The following is a 20,735-nucleotide window of genomic DNA, read 5'->3' as shown; positions in this document are numbered from 1 at the left end:
GAATATGGTATTGAGATAGAGGATCAGCCATGATCATATTTAATGGCAGATCAGGCTCGAAGGGCTGAATGGCCTACTCTTGCTCCTATTTTCTATATTTCTGTGCACCTCTGGCCCCTTCTGAGAAATGGCATGGCCACCGTTTAATCATACTCGCTCCTCGACCTTGCCTGATACTCTACTTTATATTTCTGCTGCGTTCTGTTGCAGCCCCTTCAGCCTGTGCCATGTTCCTGGGCATCTGTCCTCGACTTTTCCCAGCCCCAACACTTCCCAACACCCATCTTCCAGTCTCCACCTTTCCCGTCAGTGCTAATCTCCTTCATCTACCCCCATATTGCCCCTCATCAATGTCTCCAAATCCCTCCCTGATGGCCACAGAATCCTCCTACCCTCTGAGTCTTAATGGATTCCCCTTTGAGTGCTATATTTCCTCCTCCTGGTATAGTCCCAGATAGCTGCCTCCCCCTTCCTGAATAATTGTTGCCAGAGTTCTGCTCCCTGCTATCCACCCAGTATTCCCAGAGCCTCCACACTATGACTCTTGGCTTGAGCGCTCCCTTGAAATCCCATTTCCCGTCGCACCAATCTCAGCCCCTTGCTTCCTCTTGGTTGCAGCCCCCAGCCCAACCTTCTCTCTCATATGTCTGTGTTGCAACACCTCACCTCCATCCAGGGATATTATGCCAACTATTTTACTGTATACCTTACACCTTAAAGTAGATATTGAGTATATTAGTAAAGAAATGTGTGAGAGAGACAGGCACTGGAGAGGAAACAAAGTGAAGAGACTTGCATAAAGTATGAGACAGAAGCAATGAGATAAGAGTTGGACTGTGATACAGACACCACAATAACAAAATCAGAAAGGATAGGGAAGGAAGGAGGTGTGTGGAGTAGCTGTACTAATTAGAGATAACAATGGCATTAGAAAAAAGGGACATGACAAACAGAAGCATAGAAACAGAATCCATATGGATCGAAATAAAAGATAAGAAGGGATCGATCACGCTAATAGGGGTATACTACAGACCACCTAATAGTGGAAAGGAGGTGGAGGAAGAAATATGTAAGCAAATATGTGAAATGAGTAAAGGACATGGTATAATAATCATGGGAGATGTTAACTATCCCCAAATAAACTGTCAGGAAGAGGTAGATAAAGGGGTACAGGGAAAGGAGTTTTTACTGTATGAACAGGACTCCTTTCTTACCCAGTATGTAAAAAGCCCAACAAGGGAGGAAGCACTGCTGGATCTAGTAATGGGAAATGAACCAGAATAGATAAGAGAAGTAAACGTAGGGGAACATCTAGACAATAGCAATCACAACATAATAAGGTTTAAGATAAAGATTGCGAAGGACATAAGTAAGACAAAGACCAAAATAATAAATTGGAGAAAGCTGATTTTAAGGGGATGAGAATGGAACAAGGGAAAATAAACTGGAAAAATTTACGGACAAACGAAGAAATAGAACAGCAGTGGGAAACATTTAAAACATTGATCAAGAGAGTCCAGGAGAAAAAGCAAGAACAAACACCATGGATGAATAAAGAAATAAGGGCAAAATTGAAACTAAAGAAAAAGGCATACACTGAATACAGACAATAAAGGAGAGGATGACAAAAGGGAATAAGAAAAGGTTAGGAAAGAATTTTTAAAAAGCAGTTAGGAAAGTGAAGAGAAACTATGAAATTAAATTATCGAGGACTATAAAAAGAAAAAGTAAAGTATTCTACAGACACAAAAATAACAAAAGAAAAATCAGGATAGGGATAGGGCCACTAAGGGATACACACAATAAACTCACAAGTAACGACAGCGAAATGGCAGCGATATTAAATAATTACTTAGTCTTTCTGGTAAATACTGGGGCAGTCACGGTGGGCATGACATTAGAAGAAGAAATAAAAAAAAATAGACATTTAAGATAGAAAGGGTGGAGATAATTGATAAACTAATCAAACTTAGAGAGGATAAAACCCCTGGTCCGGATGGATTGCAGCTGTGAATATTAAATGAAGTTAGGGAAGAGATAGAAGAGGCACTATGACATATATAAAAAAATTCATTAGAAAAGGGAATAGTGCCAGAGGACTGGCGGACAGTTAATGCGATTCCTATATTTAAAAAAGGAGATAAAACAAGCCCAGGGAACTGTAGACCAATTAGCTTAACGTCGGTGGTAGTAAAGATAATGGAATCTTTACTCAAAGATGTAATAGAAAAACATCTAGAGAACGAAAATATAATAAAGAATAGTCAGCACGGATTTCAAAAGGGAAGGTCATGCTTGACCAAACTTATTGAATTCTTTGAAGAAGTAACAGAAAGGGTAGACAAGGGTAATGCAGGGTAATATATTTGGATTTTCAAAAGGCCTTTGATAAGGTACCGCATAGTAGACTCATGACTAAAGTCACAGTATGTGGAATAGGGGACAAGTAGCAGAATGGATAGCAAGCTGGCTACAAAACAGAGAACAGTGAGTAGGGGTTAAAGGTAGTTACTCAGACTGGCAAAAGGTGGGAAGTGGTGTTCCACAAGGATCGGTGCTGGGACCACTTTTCACTATTTACATAAACGATTTGGATTCGGGAATTGGAAGTACAATTTCAAAATTTGCGGACGACACCAGATTGGAGATATAGTTAAGAATAAGGGGGCCACATACTGTTTGGATAATAGTCTAAATGGGGTAGAGGAGCAGAGGGATCTGGGGGTACAGATACACAAATCACTAAAAGTAGCTACATAGGTTAATAAGGCCATTTTAAAAAAAAAGCAAACCCAGCACTGGGATTCATTTCTAGAGGGATAAGATTGAAAAACAGAGAACTGTGTTAAACTTGTATAGAACCTTGGTTAGACCACACTTGAGGTACTGTGCACAGTTCTGGTCTCCATATTATAAAAAGGATACAGAGGCACTAGAGAAGGTGCAAAAAAAGATTTACTAGAATGATAGGTATAACTTCTCAGTTCTGGTTATCAGGAAAGATTGAACTGGCTGGGGCTCTTTTCTCCAGAAAAGAGAAGACTGAGGGGTGACCTGATCGAGGTCTTTAAGATTATGAAAGGGTTTGATAGGGTAGACGTAGAGAAGATGTTTCCACTTGCAGAGGAGACCAGAACTAGGGGCCATAATTTTTTTTTTATTTGTTCATGGGATGTGGGCGTCACTGGCGAGGCCGGTATTTATTGCCCATCCCTAATTGCCCTTGAGAAGGTGGTGGTGAGCCACCTTCTTGAACCGCTGCAGTCCGTGTGGTGAAGGTTCTCCCACTGCTGTTAGGAAGGGAGTTCCAGGATTTTGACCCAGCGACGATGAAGGAACGGCGATATATTTCCAAGTCGGGATGGTGTGTGACTTGAAGGGGAACGTGCAGGTGGTGTTCCCACGTACCTGCTGCTCTTGTCCTTCTAGGTGGTAGAGGTCGTGGGTTTGCGAGGTGCTGTCGAAGAAGCCTTGGCGAGTTGCTGCAGTGCATCCTGTGGATGGTACACACTGCAGCCATTGTGCGCCGGTGGTGAAGGGAGTGAATGTTTAGGATGGTGAATGGGGTGCCAATCAAGCGGACTGCTTTGTCCTGGATGGTGTCGAGCTTCTTGAGTGTTGTTGGAGCTGCACTCATCCAGGCAAGTGGAGAGTATTCCATCACACTCCTGACTTATGCCTTGTAGATGGTGGAAAGGCTTTGGGGGGTCAGGAGGTGAGTCACTTGCCGCAGAATACCCAGCTTCTGACCTGCTCTTGTAGCCACAGTATTTATGTGGCTGGTCCAGTTAAGTTTCTGGTCAATGGTGACCCTCAGGATGTTGATGGTGGGGGATTCGGCAACGGTAATGCCGTTGAATGTCATGGGGAGGTGGTTATACTCTCTCTTGTTGGAGATGGTCATTGCCTGGCATTTGTCTGGCGCGAATGTTACTTGCCACTTATCAGCCGAAGCCTGGATGTTGTCCAGGTCTTGATGCATGCGGGCACGGACTGCTTCATTATTTGAGGGGTTGCGAATGGAACTGAACACTGTGCAATCACCAGCGAACATCCCCATTTCTGACCTTATGATGGAGGGAAGGTCATTGATGAAGCAGCTGAAGATGGTTGGGCCAAGGACACTGCCTTGAGGAACTCCTGCAGCAATGCCCTGGGGCTGAGATGATTGGCCTCCAACAACCACTACCATCTTCCTTTGTGCTAGGTATGACTCCAGCCACTGGAGAGTTTTCCCCCTGATTCCCATTGACTTCAATTTTACTAGGGCTCCTTGATGTCACACTCGGTCAAATGCTGCCTTGATGTCAAGGGCAGTCACTCTCACCTCACCTCTGGAATTCAGCTCTTTTATCCATGTTTGGACCAAGGCTGTAATGAGGTCTGGAGCCGAGTGGTCCTGGCGGAACCCAAACTGAGCATCAGTGAGCAGGTTATTGGTGAGTAAGTGCTGCTTGATAGCACTGTCGACGACGCCTTCCATCACTTTGCTGATGATCGAGAGTAGACTGATGGGGTGGTAATTGGCCGTTTTGGATTTGTCCTGCTTTTTGTGGACAGGACATACCTGGGCAATTTTCCACATTGTTGGATGGATGCCAGTGTTGTAGCTTTACTGGAACAGCTTGGCAAGAGGCGCAGCTAGTTCTGGAGCACAAGTCTTCAGTACTACAGCCGGGATGTTGTCGGGGCCCATAGCCTTTGCTGTATCCAGTGCACTCAGCCATTTCTTTGTGTCCCATGGAGTGAATCGAATTGGCTGAAGACTGGCTTCTGTGATGGTGGGGATATCGGGAGGCAGCCGAGATGGATCATCCACTCGGCACTTCTGGCTGAAGATGGTTGCAAACGCTTCAGCCTTGTCTTTTGCACTCACGTGCTGGACTCCGCCATCGTTGAGGATGGGGATGTTTACAGAGCCTTCTCCTCCCGTTAGTTGTTTAATCGTCCACCACCATTCACGACTGGATGAGGCAGAACTGCAGAGCTTTGATCTGATCCGTTGGTTGTGGAATCGCTTAGCTCTGTCTATAGCATGTTGCTTCCGCTGTTTAGCATGCATGTAGTCCCGAGTTGTAGCTTCACCAGGTTGGCACCTCATATTTTGGTACGCCTGGAGCTGCTCCTGGCATGCTCTTCTACACTCCTCATTGAACCAGGGTTGAGCCCTTGGCTTGTTGGTGATGGTAGAGTGAGGAATATGCCGGGCCATGAGGTTACAGATTGTGCTGGAATACAATTCTGCTGCTGCTGATGGCCCACAGCGCCTCATGGATGCCCAGTTTTGAGCTGCTAGATCTGTTCTGAATTAGTGCCACTCAACACGTTGGATGGTGTCCTCAGTGCAAAGACGGGATGCATGGACAGATGCATTTGCGACAGGTAGATTGGTGAGGAAGAAGTCAAGTAAGTTTTTCCCTCGTGTTGGTTCGCTCACCACCTGCTGCAGGCCCAGTCTAGCAGCTATGTCCTTTAGGACTCGGTCAGTGGTAGTGCTACCGAGCCACTCTTGGTGATGGACATTGAAGTCCCCCACCCAGAGTACATTTTCTGGCCTTGCTATCCTCAGTGCTTCCTCCAAGTGGTGTTCAACATGGAGGAGGACTGATTGATCAGCTGAGGGAGGGCGGTAGGTGGTAATCAGCAGGAGGTTTCCTTGCCCATGTTTGACCTGTTGCCATGAGATTTCATGGGGTCCAGAGTCAATGTTGAACACTCCCAGGGCCACTCCCTCCTGACTGTATATCACTGTACCACCACCTCTGGTGGGTCTGTCCTGCCGGTGGGACAGGACATACCCAGGGATGGTGATGGAAGAGTCTGGGACATTGGCTGAAAGGTATGATTCTGTGAGTGTGGCTATGTCAGGCTGTTGCTTGACTAGTCTGTGGGACAGCTCTCCCAATTTTGGCACAAGTCCCCAGATGTTCGTGAGGAGGACTTTGCAGGGTCGACTGGGCTTGGTTTGCCTTTGTCGTGTCCGGTGCCTAGTGGTCCGATGCCGGGTGGTCCGTCTGGTTTTATTCTTGTGACTTTTTTTAGCGAGCTTTTACAACTGAGTGGCTTGCTAGGCCATTTCAGAGGGCGATTAATAATCAACCACATTGCTGTGGGTCTGGAGTCACATGTAGGTCAGACCGGGTAAGGACGGCAGGTTTCTTTCCCTAAAGGACATTAGCGAACCAGATGGGTTTTTACGACAATCCAGTAGTTTCATGGCCACCATTACTGATACTAGTATTTTAATTCCAGATTTGAACTCATGACTCCGGATTATTAGTCCAGGCCTCTGGATTACTAGTCCAGTAACATAACCACTATGCTATGCTACTAAATCCGATAGGGAATTCAGGAGTAACTTCTTTACCCAGAGTGTGGTGAGAATGTGGAACTCGCTAGCACAAGAAGTAGTTGAGGCGAATAGTATAGATGCATTTAAGGAGAAGCTGGAATACCACATGAGGGAGAAAGGAACGGATGGTTATGCCGATAGGATGAGATGAAGTAGGAAGGGAGGAGGCTTGTGTGGAGCATAAACACCGGGATAGACCAGTTGGGCTGAATGTCCTGCTTCTGTGATGTACGTTCTATGTAATGAGAAAAATGTCTTAAAGCCAGAGAACGAAAGAGAGAGAACGAAAGAGAGAGAACGAAAGAGAGAGAACGAAAGAGAGAGAACGAAAGAGAGAGAACGAAAGAGAGAGAACGAAAGAGAGAGAACGAGGCAGAGAGAGAACGAGGCAGAGAGAGAACGAGGCAGAGAGAGAACGAGGCAGAGAGAGAACGAGGCAGAGAGAGAACGAGGCAGAGAGAGAACGAGGCAGAGAGAGAACGAGGCAGAGAGAGAACGAGGCAGAGAGAGAACGAGGCAGAGAGAGAACGAGGCAGAGAGAGAACGAGGCAGAGAGAGAACGAGGCAGAGAGAGAACGAGGCAGAGAGAGAACGAGGCAGAGAGAGAACGAGGCAGAGAGAGAACGAGGCAGAGAGAGAACGAGGCAGAGAGAGAACGAGGCAGAGAGAGAACGAGGCAAAGACAGAGGGACCAATGAAAAAATTAGAGAGTGGGAACAAAGCAGGGTGACGGTCACAGGAAGGGCGAGAGTTTGGTTTTGTTGTGAGCAATATCACGAGAGGTGAACTGTATTATTATACATGGTGTGTTCGGAACATAGGAACAGGAGTAGGCCATTCAGCCCCTCGTGCCTGCTCCGCCATTTGATAAGATCATGGCTGATCTGTGATCTAACTCCATATACCTGCCTTTGGCCCATATCCCTTAATACCTTTGGTTGCCAAAAAGCTATCTATCTCACATTTAAATTTAGCAATTGAGCTAGTATCAATTTCTGTTTGCGGAAGAGAGTTCCAAACTTCTACCACCCTTTGTGTGTAGAAATGTTTTCTAATCTCGCTCCTGAAAGGTCTGGCTCTAATTTTTAGACTGTGGCCCCTACTCCTAGAATCCCCAACCAGCGGAAATAGTTTCTCTCTATCCACCCTATCCGTTCCCCTTAATATCTTATAATCTTCGATCAGATCACCCCTTAACCTTCGAAACTCGAGAGAATACAACCCCAATTTGTGTTAATGGTATAACGCTTCTGCTATAATAAAACTACATATTTCTCCTCTTGTGAGCAACACCATGAGAGACCCACAGTATAAACTCAAACTTCCTTGTAATGCACACCATACTTTAAATTTGTCTGTACATAAAAAATTGGTCCACATGTTCTGATTGACTCCGTTTTTCCAGAAAGGAATCATACACCAATGCTTACTTCACCGACATTAGCACTTACCTCAGTGACTGGGCACATCTCTCTCAAAACTCTTTCCAAATCCATTGGTGACCGTGTTGCTTTCTCACCCTCTGTACTATACACCCCCTTAAATACAATCTACAAACACAAGCAGCAGCTAATTAATTCACCATTTCTCAAATCAAACCACAAAACCTGTTCCAACTATCCTTCTCCCTTCCCACAGGTTCCATTTTTCTGGACTCTTAGCTGCTTCTCTGTGACCTCGCTTCCCGTGTTTCCCGCTGAACTGTGTCTGCGTGTGCCTCTAACTCAAAGTCACCTGAGCTCCAATGCATCGCTCCCTCTTGCCTGGGCAGCAGTCTTGTAGGCCACTAACAAATACATGTCGTATTGGGGAAAACACAGGCCAAGACAGAAAGTTAATATGTTCTTATTTCAAACCCTCTCAACCTCCTGACTAGCACACTGCTCCTGAAAAATACATTACAGGCTAAACTTCCACATCCTTTAACTGACCATGAGCAGTGTCACGGGCAGTGCATTAGTTCAAACTAAAATTGCATTATCCTGTTCTGGTGTGTTGTGTTTTAGTTGGTGCACAGGCTCCACGTTCCTTCCACGTATTGTGTATACAAAAGATAAGTGTTAAAAATAAAGAGCACCGGTCCCATAAAAGGGCATTTGATGTTTGGAAAGGTAAGTCCGCCTTTCCTAATGGGGTGGAGATGCCGGTGATGGACTGGGGTTGACAATTGTAAACAATTTTACAACACCAAGTTATAGTCCAACAATTTTTATTTGAAATCTACAAGCTTTCGGAGGCTTCCTCCTTCCTCAGGTAAATTTACCTGAGGAAGGAGGAAGCCTCCGAAAGCTTGTAGATTTCAAATAAAAATTGTTGGACTATAACTTGGTGTTGTAAAATTGTTTACAATTTCCGAATGGGGACATTCTTGGTGTTGGTACTTTTTGATACTGTGGTCATTGAACTTCCATAGTTGAGTATATTATAGCTGGCCACTCACTTCCGAACACTGAAGAATACTTGTAAGTATATGAATACTATGCATTGATCCACACCATTGACATTTTCAGATTACAGAACATTTGGATATTGTGTGTCACAATGAATATCACCTTCTTTGTTCATCAACGATTTTGTGCAAATGTACTAGTTGTTGTTGAAATTTTGATGTTTGGATCTGCTTTGCAACAGGTGGCTGCATTCCGAGAGCTTGAGGTCACTACAGTCAGGGCAATAAACTGAGAGAGAAAGCAAACCACAACATTTAAACTGTTATACTGCGCGCTCGTCCCCTTGCGCGCTCGTCCCCTTGCGCGCTCGTCCCCTTGCGTTTTCTCTTTCTCTTTTTCTCTTCCTGTCTCACTCTCTCTCTCCGCCCCCATTGCCTTCAGGGACAGGGAATGAACTATTGACACACACATGGATAAAAACTGGTTTTATTTATTCACTGTCTGAAATGGATTTGCTTTAAGTTCTGTGAAAAATAGGATCACCTTCTGGATTTTGCTTCAAAAAAATTAGTTGTGTCCATCCCTTCTCAGGTTACTGGGAGATGCAGAATTTATGTGCCAACAAGAAGCAAGGGAAACATTAGTGATCTAAGCACCTTGGGCTCCTCCTTCAGACCAGAAGCAAGCCACTTTCTGTTCTCTCATCCGAAGAATAGTTTTCACCGTTGAGTTTTGAGAGGAGGAGAAAATTAGGACTTTAAAAGGGGAGAAGGCATAAATAAAATTGAGTAAAGTTCTTAATTCATGATCTTGGGGGAAGGGGAATTCAGTAGATTTATTATCTAGACTTTAGCAAAGCCTTTGACACAGTATCCCATTGGAGATGATTTTACAAGTTACAAAGGTATGGAATAGGAGGGAAGCTTTTGAGGTGGAGTGAGATAAAACCATAAGAGATAGGAGCAGGATTAGGCCATTCGGCCCCTCGAGCCTGCTCCACCATTCAATGAGATCATGGCTGATCTGATTTTTATCTCAACTCCACTTTCTCGCCTTTTCCCCATATCCTTTGACTCCTTTGCTGATCAAAAATTTGTCTAACTCAGCCTTGAATGTATTCAATAACTCAGCCTCCACAGCTTTTTGGGGTAAAGAATTCCAAAGTTTCACGACCCTCTGGGAGAAGAAATTCCTCCTCATTTCCGACTTAAACGGGCGACCCCTTATTCTGAGACTATGCCCCCTAGTTTTAGATTCCCCCATGAGAGGTAACATCCTCTCAGCATCTACCCTATCGAGTCCCCTCAGAATCTTGTATGTTTCAATAAGATCTCCTCTCATTCTTCTAAACTCCAATGAGTATAGACCCAACCTGTTCAATCTTTCCTCATAAGACAACCCTTCCATACCCGGAATCAACCTAGTGAACCTTCTCTGAACTGCCTCCAATGCAAGTATGTCCTTCCTTAAATAAGGGCACCAGAAATGTACGCAGTACTCCAGGTGTGGTCTCACCAGCACCCTGTACAGTTGTAGCATGACTTCCCTGCTTTTATACTCCATCCCCCTAGAAATAAAGGCCAATATTCCGTTTGCCTTCCGGATTACCTGCTGCACCTGTATGTTGACTTTTGGTGTTTCATGTACGAGGACACCCAGATCCCTCTGTACCGCAGCATTTTGTAGTATTTCTCCATTCAAATAATATTTTGCTTTTTTATTTTTCCTGCCAAAGTGGATGACTTCACATTTTCCCACATAATATTCCATCTGCCAAATTTTTGCCCATTCGCTTAACCTGTCGATATCCCTTTGCAGACACTTTGTGTCCTCATCGTAACTTGCTTTTCCACCTATCTTTGTATCATCAGCAAATTTGGCCACAAGACACTCTGTTGATGATGTAAAGGGTAGTTGTTAAGGGAGCAACGCCTATGTGGAAAGAAATGACTAATAGATGCTGCAAGGATTGGTTCTCAGGCCATTGTTTCCAATGTGTATTAATGATATGGAAGAAAGGGCATTAATGAAGTTTACCGGCGATGGGGAACTGTTGCACAGGGGTCTGGATAGCCTGGCAGTATAGGCCAAATACTGAAGAGAAATATAAAGTCATGAGGAAGGAAAATCAACAGCAGGCGCACATAATAAATGGGAATGATCTACAGAAAACGGCCTTGGAAAAGGATCGGGAGGTTAGTGGAAAACATCCTTAAACTGACAGTGTGGTGGTTTAAAAAAAGTAAACAAGACCTCAAGATACAGAACGTAAGGGGATAGAGCAGTGGAGGGGGGCGGGGGAAACAGAGCATAGGTCCCAGGATGATTAGTTTGTACAAAGTACTGGCCCTACCCCCACCTTGAGCAGTGTGTAGTTCGGGACATTAGAAGGATCTCGTCTTGGTCACAGGCAGAATACGGAGAAGGGCAGCCTTGTTGACAAATGGGATTAGAATCATAGAAATATACGGCACAGAAGGAGGCCATTTGGCCCATCGTGTCTTTTCCGGCTGAAAAAGAGCCGAAATCCCACCTTCCAGCTCTTGGTCTGTAGCCTTGTAGGTTGCGGCACTTCAAATGCATATCCAGGTAAAATTGGGCGTCTGCTGTACAAAAGATGCTTATATTGGGAAAAGCGGCAACCTAGAGGTGATCTTGTTGCAATATTTAAGGTCTTAAAGGGAACAGGTAAACTCGATCCCAGAGATGTGTTCAATATTAACAGACACTCTGGGACACCGGGCATGGATTCAGACTTGGAGGAGAAAAGGTGACAAAACAGTTAAGATGTGGGCTGGGAATTTCCTCTGAGCTGCTGCAGTAACTTCATGGGAAGCGGGCGGAACCCTCATCTACACATAAACAGTAACGGCGGCAGAGCAGGAACAGCTCCCAGGAAATTCCCGGTCAGAATTTCTCCACACCGGATGGTGAAAATGTGGATGACCCTGAGAGGCGGTGAATGTTATACATTTCAAAAGGGTGATGAAGCTTTGTTAGACTGGGCTGTTGAAGGGTATGAGACAAAGTGGGATATGAAGTCTGTGATCTTTGGGATAGAGATGATCTATTCCAGGCCTATACAGGCCCATGTTCTGAAGGAGATTGGGACATATAGGGAAGGGGGTGGTGGGGTAACAAAGTACATTAGTGATGTATCACAGCAGACATGGTCTCAGGGAGTTCGATTATCTTTGGGACATTTCTCTCCGACTCCGAGTTCGAACTGAAATTGTCCCTGGTTTTATTCCCCTTCTGTTTTTCTTTTGGCTCCCCCAAGAGTTATTATTAATGATTGGGGAGCGTGGGGCACAATGTTCCCCGTTTAACAGATAGGGTGTGGATCGATGGGCCTAATGGTCATAGAGTCATAGAGTTATACAGCACGGATAGAGGCCCTTCGGCCCATCGTGTCCGCGCCGGCCATCAGCCCTGTCTACTCTAATCCCATATTCCAGCATTTTGGCCGTAGCCTTGTATGCTATGGCATTTCAAGTGCTCATCCAAATGCTTCTTGAATGTTGTGAGGGTTCCTGCCTCCACAACCCTTTCAGGCAGTGAGTTCCAGACTCCAACCACCCTCTGGGTGAAAAAGTTCTTTCTCAAATCCCCTCTAAACCTCCCGCCTTTTACCTTGAATCTATGTCCCCTTGTTATCGAACCCTCAACGAAGGGAAAAAGCTCCTTAGTATCCATCCTATCTGTGCCCCTCATAATTTTGTACACCTCAATCATGTCCCCCCTCAGCCTCCTCTGCTCCAAGGAAAACAAACCCAATCTTCCCAGTCTCTCTTCATAGCTGAAGCGCTCCAGCCCTGGTAACATCCTGGTGAATCTCCTCTGCACCCTCTCCAAAGCGATCACATCCTTCCTGTAGTGTGGCGACCAGAACTGCACACAGTACTCCAGCTGTGGCCTAACCAGTGTTTTATACAGCTCCATCATAACCTCCTTGCTCTTATATTCTATGCCTCGGCTAATAAAGGCAAGTATCCCATATGCCTTCTTTACCACCTTATCTACCTGTTCCGCCGCCTTCAGGGATCTGTGAACTTGCACACCAAGATCCCTCTGACCCTCTGTCTTGCCTAGGGTCCTCCCATTCATTGTGTATTCCCTTGCCTTGTTAGTCCCTCCAAAGTGCATCACCTCGCACTTTTCCGGGTTAAATTCCATTTGCCACTGTTCCGCCCATCTGACCAACCCATCTATATCGTCCTGCAGACTGAGGCTATCCTCCTCGCTATTTACCACCCTACCAATTTTTGTATCATCAGCGAACTGACTGATCATACCTTTTACATTCATATCCAAGTCATTAATGTAGACCACAAACAGCAAGGGACCCAGCATCGATCCCTGTGGTACCCCACTGGCCACAGGCTTCCAGTCACAAAAACAACCTTCGACCATCACCCTCTGCCTTCTGCCACTAAGCCAGTTTTGTATCCAAAGTGCCAAGGCACCCTGGATTCCATGGGCTCGTACCTTCTTGACCAGTCTCCTGTGGGGGACTTTATCGAAGGCCTTACTGAAATCCATGTATACCACATCCACTGCGTTACCCTCATCCACACGCCTAGTCACCCCCTCAAAAAATTCAATCAAATTAGTCAGACATGATCTTCCCTTGACAAAGCCATGTTGACTATCCCTGATTAATCCTTGCTTCTCCAAGTGGAGACTAATTTTGTCCTTCAGAATTTTTTCCAATAATTTTCCTACCACTGATGTTAGGCTCACTGGCCTGTAGTTCCCCGGTTTTTCCCTACTCCCCTTCTTGAATAATGGTATTACATTAGCGGTTCTCCAGTCCTCTGGCACATCCCATGTGGCCAGAGAGGTTCTGAATGTATGTGTCAGAGCCCCCGCAATCTCCTCCTTTGCCTCACACAGTAGCCTGGGATACATTTCGTCCGGGCCTGGGGATTTATCCATTTTTAGGCCTGCTCAAACCGCCAATACCTCCTCCCGCTCGATGTTAATATGTTCGAGTATATCACAGTCCCCCTGCCGTATTTCTATGTCTACATCGTCCTTCTCCATAGTGAAAACAGATGCAAAAAATTCATTTAGAACCCCTCCTACATCTGCCGGCTCCACACACAGATTGCCATTTTTGTCCCTAATGGGCCCTATTTTTTCCCTAGTCATCCTCTTACCCTTAATATACTTATAAAACATCTTAGGATTTTCCTTTATTTTGCTCGCCAGTGTTATTTCATGGCCCCTCCTTGATCTCCTAATTTCTTTTTTAAGTATCCCCCTGCACTTTTTGTACTCCTCTAGGGCTTCCTCCGTCTTTAGCCTTTTGTATCTGCCAAAAGCCCTCCTTTTTTTCCTAATCCATTCTCGTATATCCCCTGACATCCAAGGTTCCCTGGAGTTCTTGGAACCACCCTTGACCTTTACGGGAACATGTTGCCATTGTATGGTCTCAATCTCCCTTCTGAAAGACTCCCATTGCTCCGATGCGGATTTTCCTACAAGCAGCTGATCCCAGTCCATTTTGGCCAGATCCTGCCTTATCCTATTAAAATCGGCCTTCCCCCAATTTAGAACCTTTATTTCCGGCCCCTCCCTGTCCTTTTCTTGCCCTTTGTATGTAATAATATAGAAAAAGTTAGCTCATTAACACGGACTGCAGACTAATTTTACTTTGCAAGCAGCAAGCTTGTAATTGTGCTGAGCATATTAGTGACAAATGTGTTAGTATGAGATTTATCTGTCTGGTGCTGTAAGGAACACGTGAGCCCGTTACCTCTCTCGTTCATTAGCATGAATTCATTACCAATATCGCACACATTTACCCCACACAGTGTGAATTAAATCACACACATCTACCCCGCACAGTGTGAATTAAATCACACACATCTACCCCACACAGTGTGAATCCAGTCACACACATCTACCCCGCACAGTGTGAATTAAATCACACACATCTACCCCGCACAGTGTGAACCAAATCACACACATCTACCCCGCACAGTGTGAATCCAATCACACACATCTACCCCGCACAGTGTGAATCAAATCACACACATCTACCCCGCACAGTGTGAATCAAATCACACACATCTACCCCGCACAGTGTGAACCAAATCACACACATCTACCCCGCACAGTGTGAATCCAATCACACACATCTACCCCGCACAGTGTGAATTAAATCTCACACATCTACCCCGCACAGTGTGAATCCAATCACACACATCTACCCCGCACAGTGTGAATTAAATCTCACACATCTACCCCGCACAGTGTGAATCCAATCACACACATCTACCCCGCACAGTGTGAATCCAATCACACACATCTACCCCGCACAGTGTGAATCCAATCACACACATCTACCCCTCACAGTGTGAATCTAATCACACACATCTACCCCACACAGTGTGAATCCAATCACACACATCTACCCCGCACAGTGTGAATCCAATCACACACATCTACCCCTCACAGTGTGAATCCAATCACACACATCTACCCCGCACAGTGTGAATCAAATCACACACATCTACCCCGCACAGTGTGAATCAAATCACACACATCTACCCCGCACAGTGTGAATCAAATCACACACATCTACCCCGCACAGTGTGAATCAAATCACACACATCTACCCCGCACAGTGTGAATCAAATCACACACATCTACCCCGCACAGTGTGAATCCAATCACACACATCTACCCCGCACAGTGTGAATCCAATCACACACATCTACCCCGCACAGTGTGAATCCAATCACACACATCTACCCCGCACAGTGTGAATCCAATCACACACATCTACCCCGCACAGTGTGAATCCAATCACACACATCTACCCCGCACAGTGTGAATCAAATCACACACATCTACCCCGCACAGTGTGAATCCAATCACACACATCTACCCCGCACAGTGTGAATCAAATCACACACATCTACCCCGCACAGTGTGAATCAAATCACACACATCTACCCCGCACAGTGTGAATCCAATCACACACATCTACCCCGCACAGTGTGAATCAAATCTTGAAACATTTGCCTGAGGAAGGAGAAAATCTCCGAAAGCTTGTGAATTTAAAATAAAATTGCTGGACTATAACTTGGTGTTGTAAAATTGTTTACAATTGTCAACCCCAGTCCATCACCGGCATCTCCACATCACATCTACCCCGCACAGTGTGAATCCAATCACACACATCTACCCCGCACAGTGTGAATCCAATCACACACATCTACCCCGCACAGTGTGAATCCAATCACACACATCTACCCCGCACAGTGTGAATCCAATCACACACATCTACCCCGCACAGTGTGAATCCAATCACACACATCTACCCCGCACAGTGTGAATCCAATCACACACATCTACCCCGCACAGTGTGAATCCAATCACACACATCTACCCCGCACAGTGTGAATCCAATCACACACATCTACCCCGCACAGTGTGAATCCAATCACACACATCTACCCCGCACAGTGTGAATCCAATCACACACATCTACCCTGCACAGTGTGAATTCAATCTCGGGTATAAACCCACACAGTGTGAATTCGATCACAGATATATACCCCGCACAGTGTGAATTCGATCACAGATATATACCCTGCACAGTGTGAATTCAATCTCGACTATATAGCATATAATAATTATCATGTATTATGATGTGTAATTTTATAAAAATGAGTAATATACAAAATAAAGTACTATAATGGCTGAGCTAAATTACTGAGGCTCTAATTACTCGTTTCTCAATCCTTTGTTTAAAGCATTAATGAGTCATTGTCTATTAGGCAAAGGGACACAGGGTGTTGTTTTATTTTATTCACACAACAGTATTACTGCCTTTTTTTATGGTAGCATGACAATAAGGATCCAAATACTAGGGTAGATAGATGGAAACTATTTTTTCTGGTGGGGGAATCCAGAACAAGGGAGCATAAACTTAAAATTAGAGCCCGGCCATTCAGGAGAGAAATCAGGAAGCATTTTTTCACACAAAGGGTGTGGAAATCTGGAACTCTCTTCCCCCAAAAGGCTGTGGATGCTGGGTCAAGACCGATAAATTTTTGTTGGGTAAAGATATCAAGAGATATGGAACTACGGCAGGTAAATGGAGCTGAGGTACAGATCAGCCAAGATCTAATTGAATGGCGGAACAAGCTCGAGGGGCTGAATGGCCTCCTGCTGTTTCTGTGTTCCTAAACTGTAGCGTACCTTGGTCAGACCCACATCTTGGATACTGCGTATAGTTCTGATCACCAAGACACAAAGGAGATTTACAAACCCTGGTGGTAGATCAGACAAGGATGAAATTAAGAGGTAACCTTGTAGAGGTATATAAAAAAGATAGATTTGGAACATTATTTCGAAAAATATCGTAACAAGGGCACAAGTTCAAATTAGTAAAAGGTAAATTTCGAACTGATATCAGGAGGTTCTTCACACAGATGATCAACACATGGAATGGACGTCCGCCTAGGGTGGTGGAGGAGAGATCCCTGGAGTCGATTGGATGCTGTGATTTGGGAGGAGGGGAGGAAACTGTAGGGCCTTTCTGGATGGAGGAGTGAAAATGGCCTTCCTGATCTGTGTCTATCTTGTGACCATGGCCCATAAACTGATTCAAGGTCAGAGTTGTTTGGTTGTGCTGGAGCAGGGCAAAGCATAGACCAACAACTCGAATAAGCAGAGGGGGAGATGGGGTTAATCTGTCCCCCACCCTCTGTGTACCCGGTGCCAGTGCTGTGTAACCTAGTGCCAGTGCTGTGTAACCTAGTGCCAGTGCTGTGTACCTGGTGCCTGGTGCTAGTGCTGTGTACCTGGTGCCAGTGCTGTGTACCTGGCGCCTGATGCCAGTGCAGACAGAGATCAGTTGACCTGTCAATGCAGCAGCTTGTGGGAGTGCAGATCGCAATCGGCATTTTTCTGTGCTTTCACTAGGCTTGAAGATCCCTACCTGTTGTTTCTACAGGCAAAGAACAAGTGGATCTGCTCCCGAGTGAGGCTGTGAGTCAGCAGAGCTGGGGAAGATCATCTGACTTGAACCTGAAAATTTATGGGGACAGTGTCCCAGAGAGTGATTTCTCATAGGATGGAGAGAATTCCTATTTATATGTGGAGCTTGAACTTCACACAAAGAATGAGGAAGAGGCAACCTACGGTAAATTATCTATCATTATTAAATGTCATATACACAGTAGGAAACAGTGTAAGGAAGATCTTGATAATTTACTCAGAACATTGTCACTCGCAAGTTATGGGAGTGGGGGGTGTCCTTTATCCATGGTACATTACGTGTACTTTCACAGTTTCCCATTGTGTCTCCTCTGTGCTCTTAAGGAGTAAAAGTCAAATTTTAAAATGCACTTTTTCCAAAAGCTTTAAGGATTTGAGCCACTGCATCAAGAAGTTCTGAATTTTATTGCACACGATTGTGCTTATTGTGCCTTTCATTTCTGTTCAAGGTCGATCCTACTGTGTGCGCACACAGCGGATGTTAAACCAGTGCCTAGAATCCTTAGTACAGAAAGTTCAAAGTGGAGTGGTTATTAATTTTGAAAAAACGGGACCAGACCCAGCACCAGTTGGAGAAGGTAAGAATATTCCTTAAAACTTTTCCCATTTCAACTGTAGTCAGCAAAGTGTTTGCAGTGGGATATTCGAGTAAAGGCTTTGCCTCTCCTGGGAACTCTTCTCAAACATTTATATAATGAAAGACTTCTTGCCCCTGTTTTTAACCAATATCCCAACAGTCTGACCCCACATTTTGAAGGCCAGGTATCCAGTATATCAGCACTGAGGAAGCACATATTTGAATAGATTGAGCTGAGATTTAGTGTGTATAAATTGGGGGTAGATCCTGACTTTGTGCGATAGTGTGATTTGGGTGGTAGCGAGTCTGCAGTCCCTTTTACAACTCCTGCTATTTATTTCCATTGAAGTCAACGGGAATAAAAATGGGGAGAGGTGTAAAAGGGGCCGCAGACTTACCATCACTCTCGTCTCAGTCGGAAAGCTGTGGGTTCAAGGCCCACTCCAGGACTTGAGCACACAGTCTGGGCTGACACTCTAGTGCAGTACTGAGGCATTAATATAGTGGCGCTTTATGTTCACCAGCAATTACAATTTACCAGATTTTAGCTAAAGTTGAAAGTTCTTCCACTTGTGGTTCACTGTTTCCTTTTACAATGTGTGCACTGTGCCCCTTCATCAATCTTTCTAAGAAGTGATGCATCGCTTCACCAACTTACTAATTTTGGAGTTTTCATCTAACTGCTTGGTTTCTTTCAAGATCTGTCTTGCAGCCTGAGTGGTTCAGTGGGTTAGACACTGGCCTTTCATTTCTCTGACCTGGGTTCACATGCAACTCAAACCAATTGAATGTCTCCTCTGTTTTCCCAACTGAATGAGTTTGGGCCGTTTCAACCCAGGTGGGAATGGGTCCCCAACACAAAAAGGCTCCTAATTTGGCACCAATTGGCGTTGCAGGGTGACTGATGTGGGGAAAAATGTGAGCAGATGCAGTAGATAATATATATTTGAGGTTGAAGGGCGAGGAGCAATCCTAGATGAAGCTTTACTCGACATATAACTGATATACCTGACCCAGGAGTGCTTGGTGCTGGCACCAAGTGCCTGACGTACAAAATTTCCACTTTGTAGCCCTGACAACCTCACCTTGACCACAAAATGCACCAAAACAAAACTAGTGTGTCCTTTTGACATCAAATGAACCAAAAATTGCACCCAACTTCATTTGTAAGGAAAAGCGTTGAGGATGAGTTAAAATTTATGAACAAAAGGAGGCCATTCAGCCCCTCTGGCCTGTTCCTCCATTTTGTTAGACCATAACTGATCTGTACCTCAACTTCATTTTTCCGCCTTTGCTCCATATCCCTTGATACCCTTACCCATCAAAAATCTATCGATCTCAGTCTTGAAAACTCCAATTGATCCCCAGCATCCACACACATTTGAGGGAGAGAGTTCCAGATTTCCACTGCCCTTTGTGAAAAAGTACTTCCTGATTTCACACCTCATTGAACTAACTCTAATTTTAAGATTATGCCCTCTTGTTCTGGATTCCCCCACCAGAGGAAAAAGTTTCTCTGTATCTATCCAATCGAATCCTTTTATAATTTTAAACACCTCGATTAGATCTCCCCTCAACCTTCTAAACTCAAGGGAATACAAGCCAAACTGATGCAACCTGTCCTCATAATTTAACCCTTTTAGCCCCGGTATCATTCTCTTGAATCAGCGCTGCTCCCACTCCAAAGCCAATATATCCTTTCTGAGGTTCGGTGCCCAGAACTGAACGCAGTTCTCCAGATGGGGTCTGACCAGAGCTCGGTACAACTGAAGCGTAACTTCTTCCCCATTGTATTCCAGCCCTCTTGAGATAAAGGCAATATTCCATTAGCCTTTTTGCTTGCTTTTTGTACCTGGGCACGAGCTTTTAGTGACTTTAGTTTCATAGACACCTAAATCTCTTCGTTCCTCCACAGTTCCTGGTTTCTCACCATTTAGAAAATACACTTGATTAGTCTTGGATCCAAAGTGGAAGACCCCACACTTCCTGTAAATGGTACAGGTGCTACAATTGGCCTCAGCTCCTCTAGCTACAGAATCATTAAAGGATAGAAAGTTATGGCACAGGAGGAGGCCATACAGCCCATCACTAGCTAGCTTCGGCCAAAGAGCTATCCAGCTTAAACCCACTTCCCAGCACTTGGTCCGTAGCCCTGTAGGTTACGGCACTTCAAGTGCACATCCAAGTACTTTTTAAATGAGTTGAGGGTTTCTGCCTCTACCACCCTTTCAGGCAGTGAGTTCAGACCCCCACCACCCTCGGAGTGAAAACATTTCTCCTCAGCTCCCCTCTAATCCTTCTTTAAATCTATGCCCCCTGGTCACTGATCCTCTGCTAAGGGAAATGGATCCTCCCTATCCACTCTATCTAGTCCCGTCATATTTTTATACACCTCAGT

At 45.0% G+C, this 20,735-nt stretch overlaps 1 protein-coding gene across 5 annotated transcripts in view; it reads left to right on the top strand.

The window, feature by feature from the left end:
* ints6l (integrator complex subunit 6 like) overlaps positions 1-20,735 on the top strand; it is a 180,692-nt gene that overhangs the window by 107,510 nt on the left and 52,447 nt on the right. For 4 of the 5 annotated variants that reach the window (XR_010965808.1, XM_067997343.1, XM_067997342.1 and 1 more), the window contains one exon: positions 18,210-18,338. Coding sequence is in view for 3 of the 5 variants with exons in the window: in XM_067997343.1 (XP_067853444.1) it covers positions 18,210-18,338 (129 nt within the window). In the remaining 2 variants the exon portion in view is untranslated. Of the gene's footprint in view, positions 1-17,716; positions 17,906-18,209; positions 18,339-20,735 lie in introns of those variants that run through there. The other variant, XR_010965809.1, reaches the window with a different exon arrangement.

The sequence above is a fragment of the Heptranchias perlo genome, chromosome 15 (genome assembly GCF_035084215.1).
Source record: "Heptranchias perlo isolate sHepPer1 chromosome 15, sHepPer1.hap1, whole genome shotgun sequence".
Taxonomy (NCBI): domain Eukaryota; kingdom Metazoa; phylum Chordata; class Chondrichthyes; order Hexanchiformes; family Hexanchidae; genus Heptranchias; species Heptranchias perlo.
This window is presented reverse-complemented; position numbering and strand designations above follow the sequence as displayed.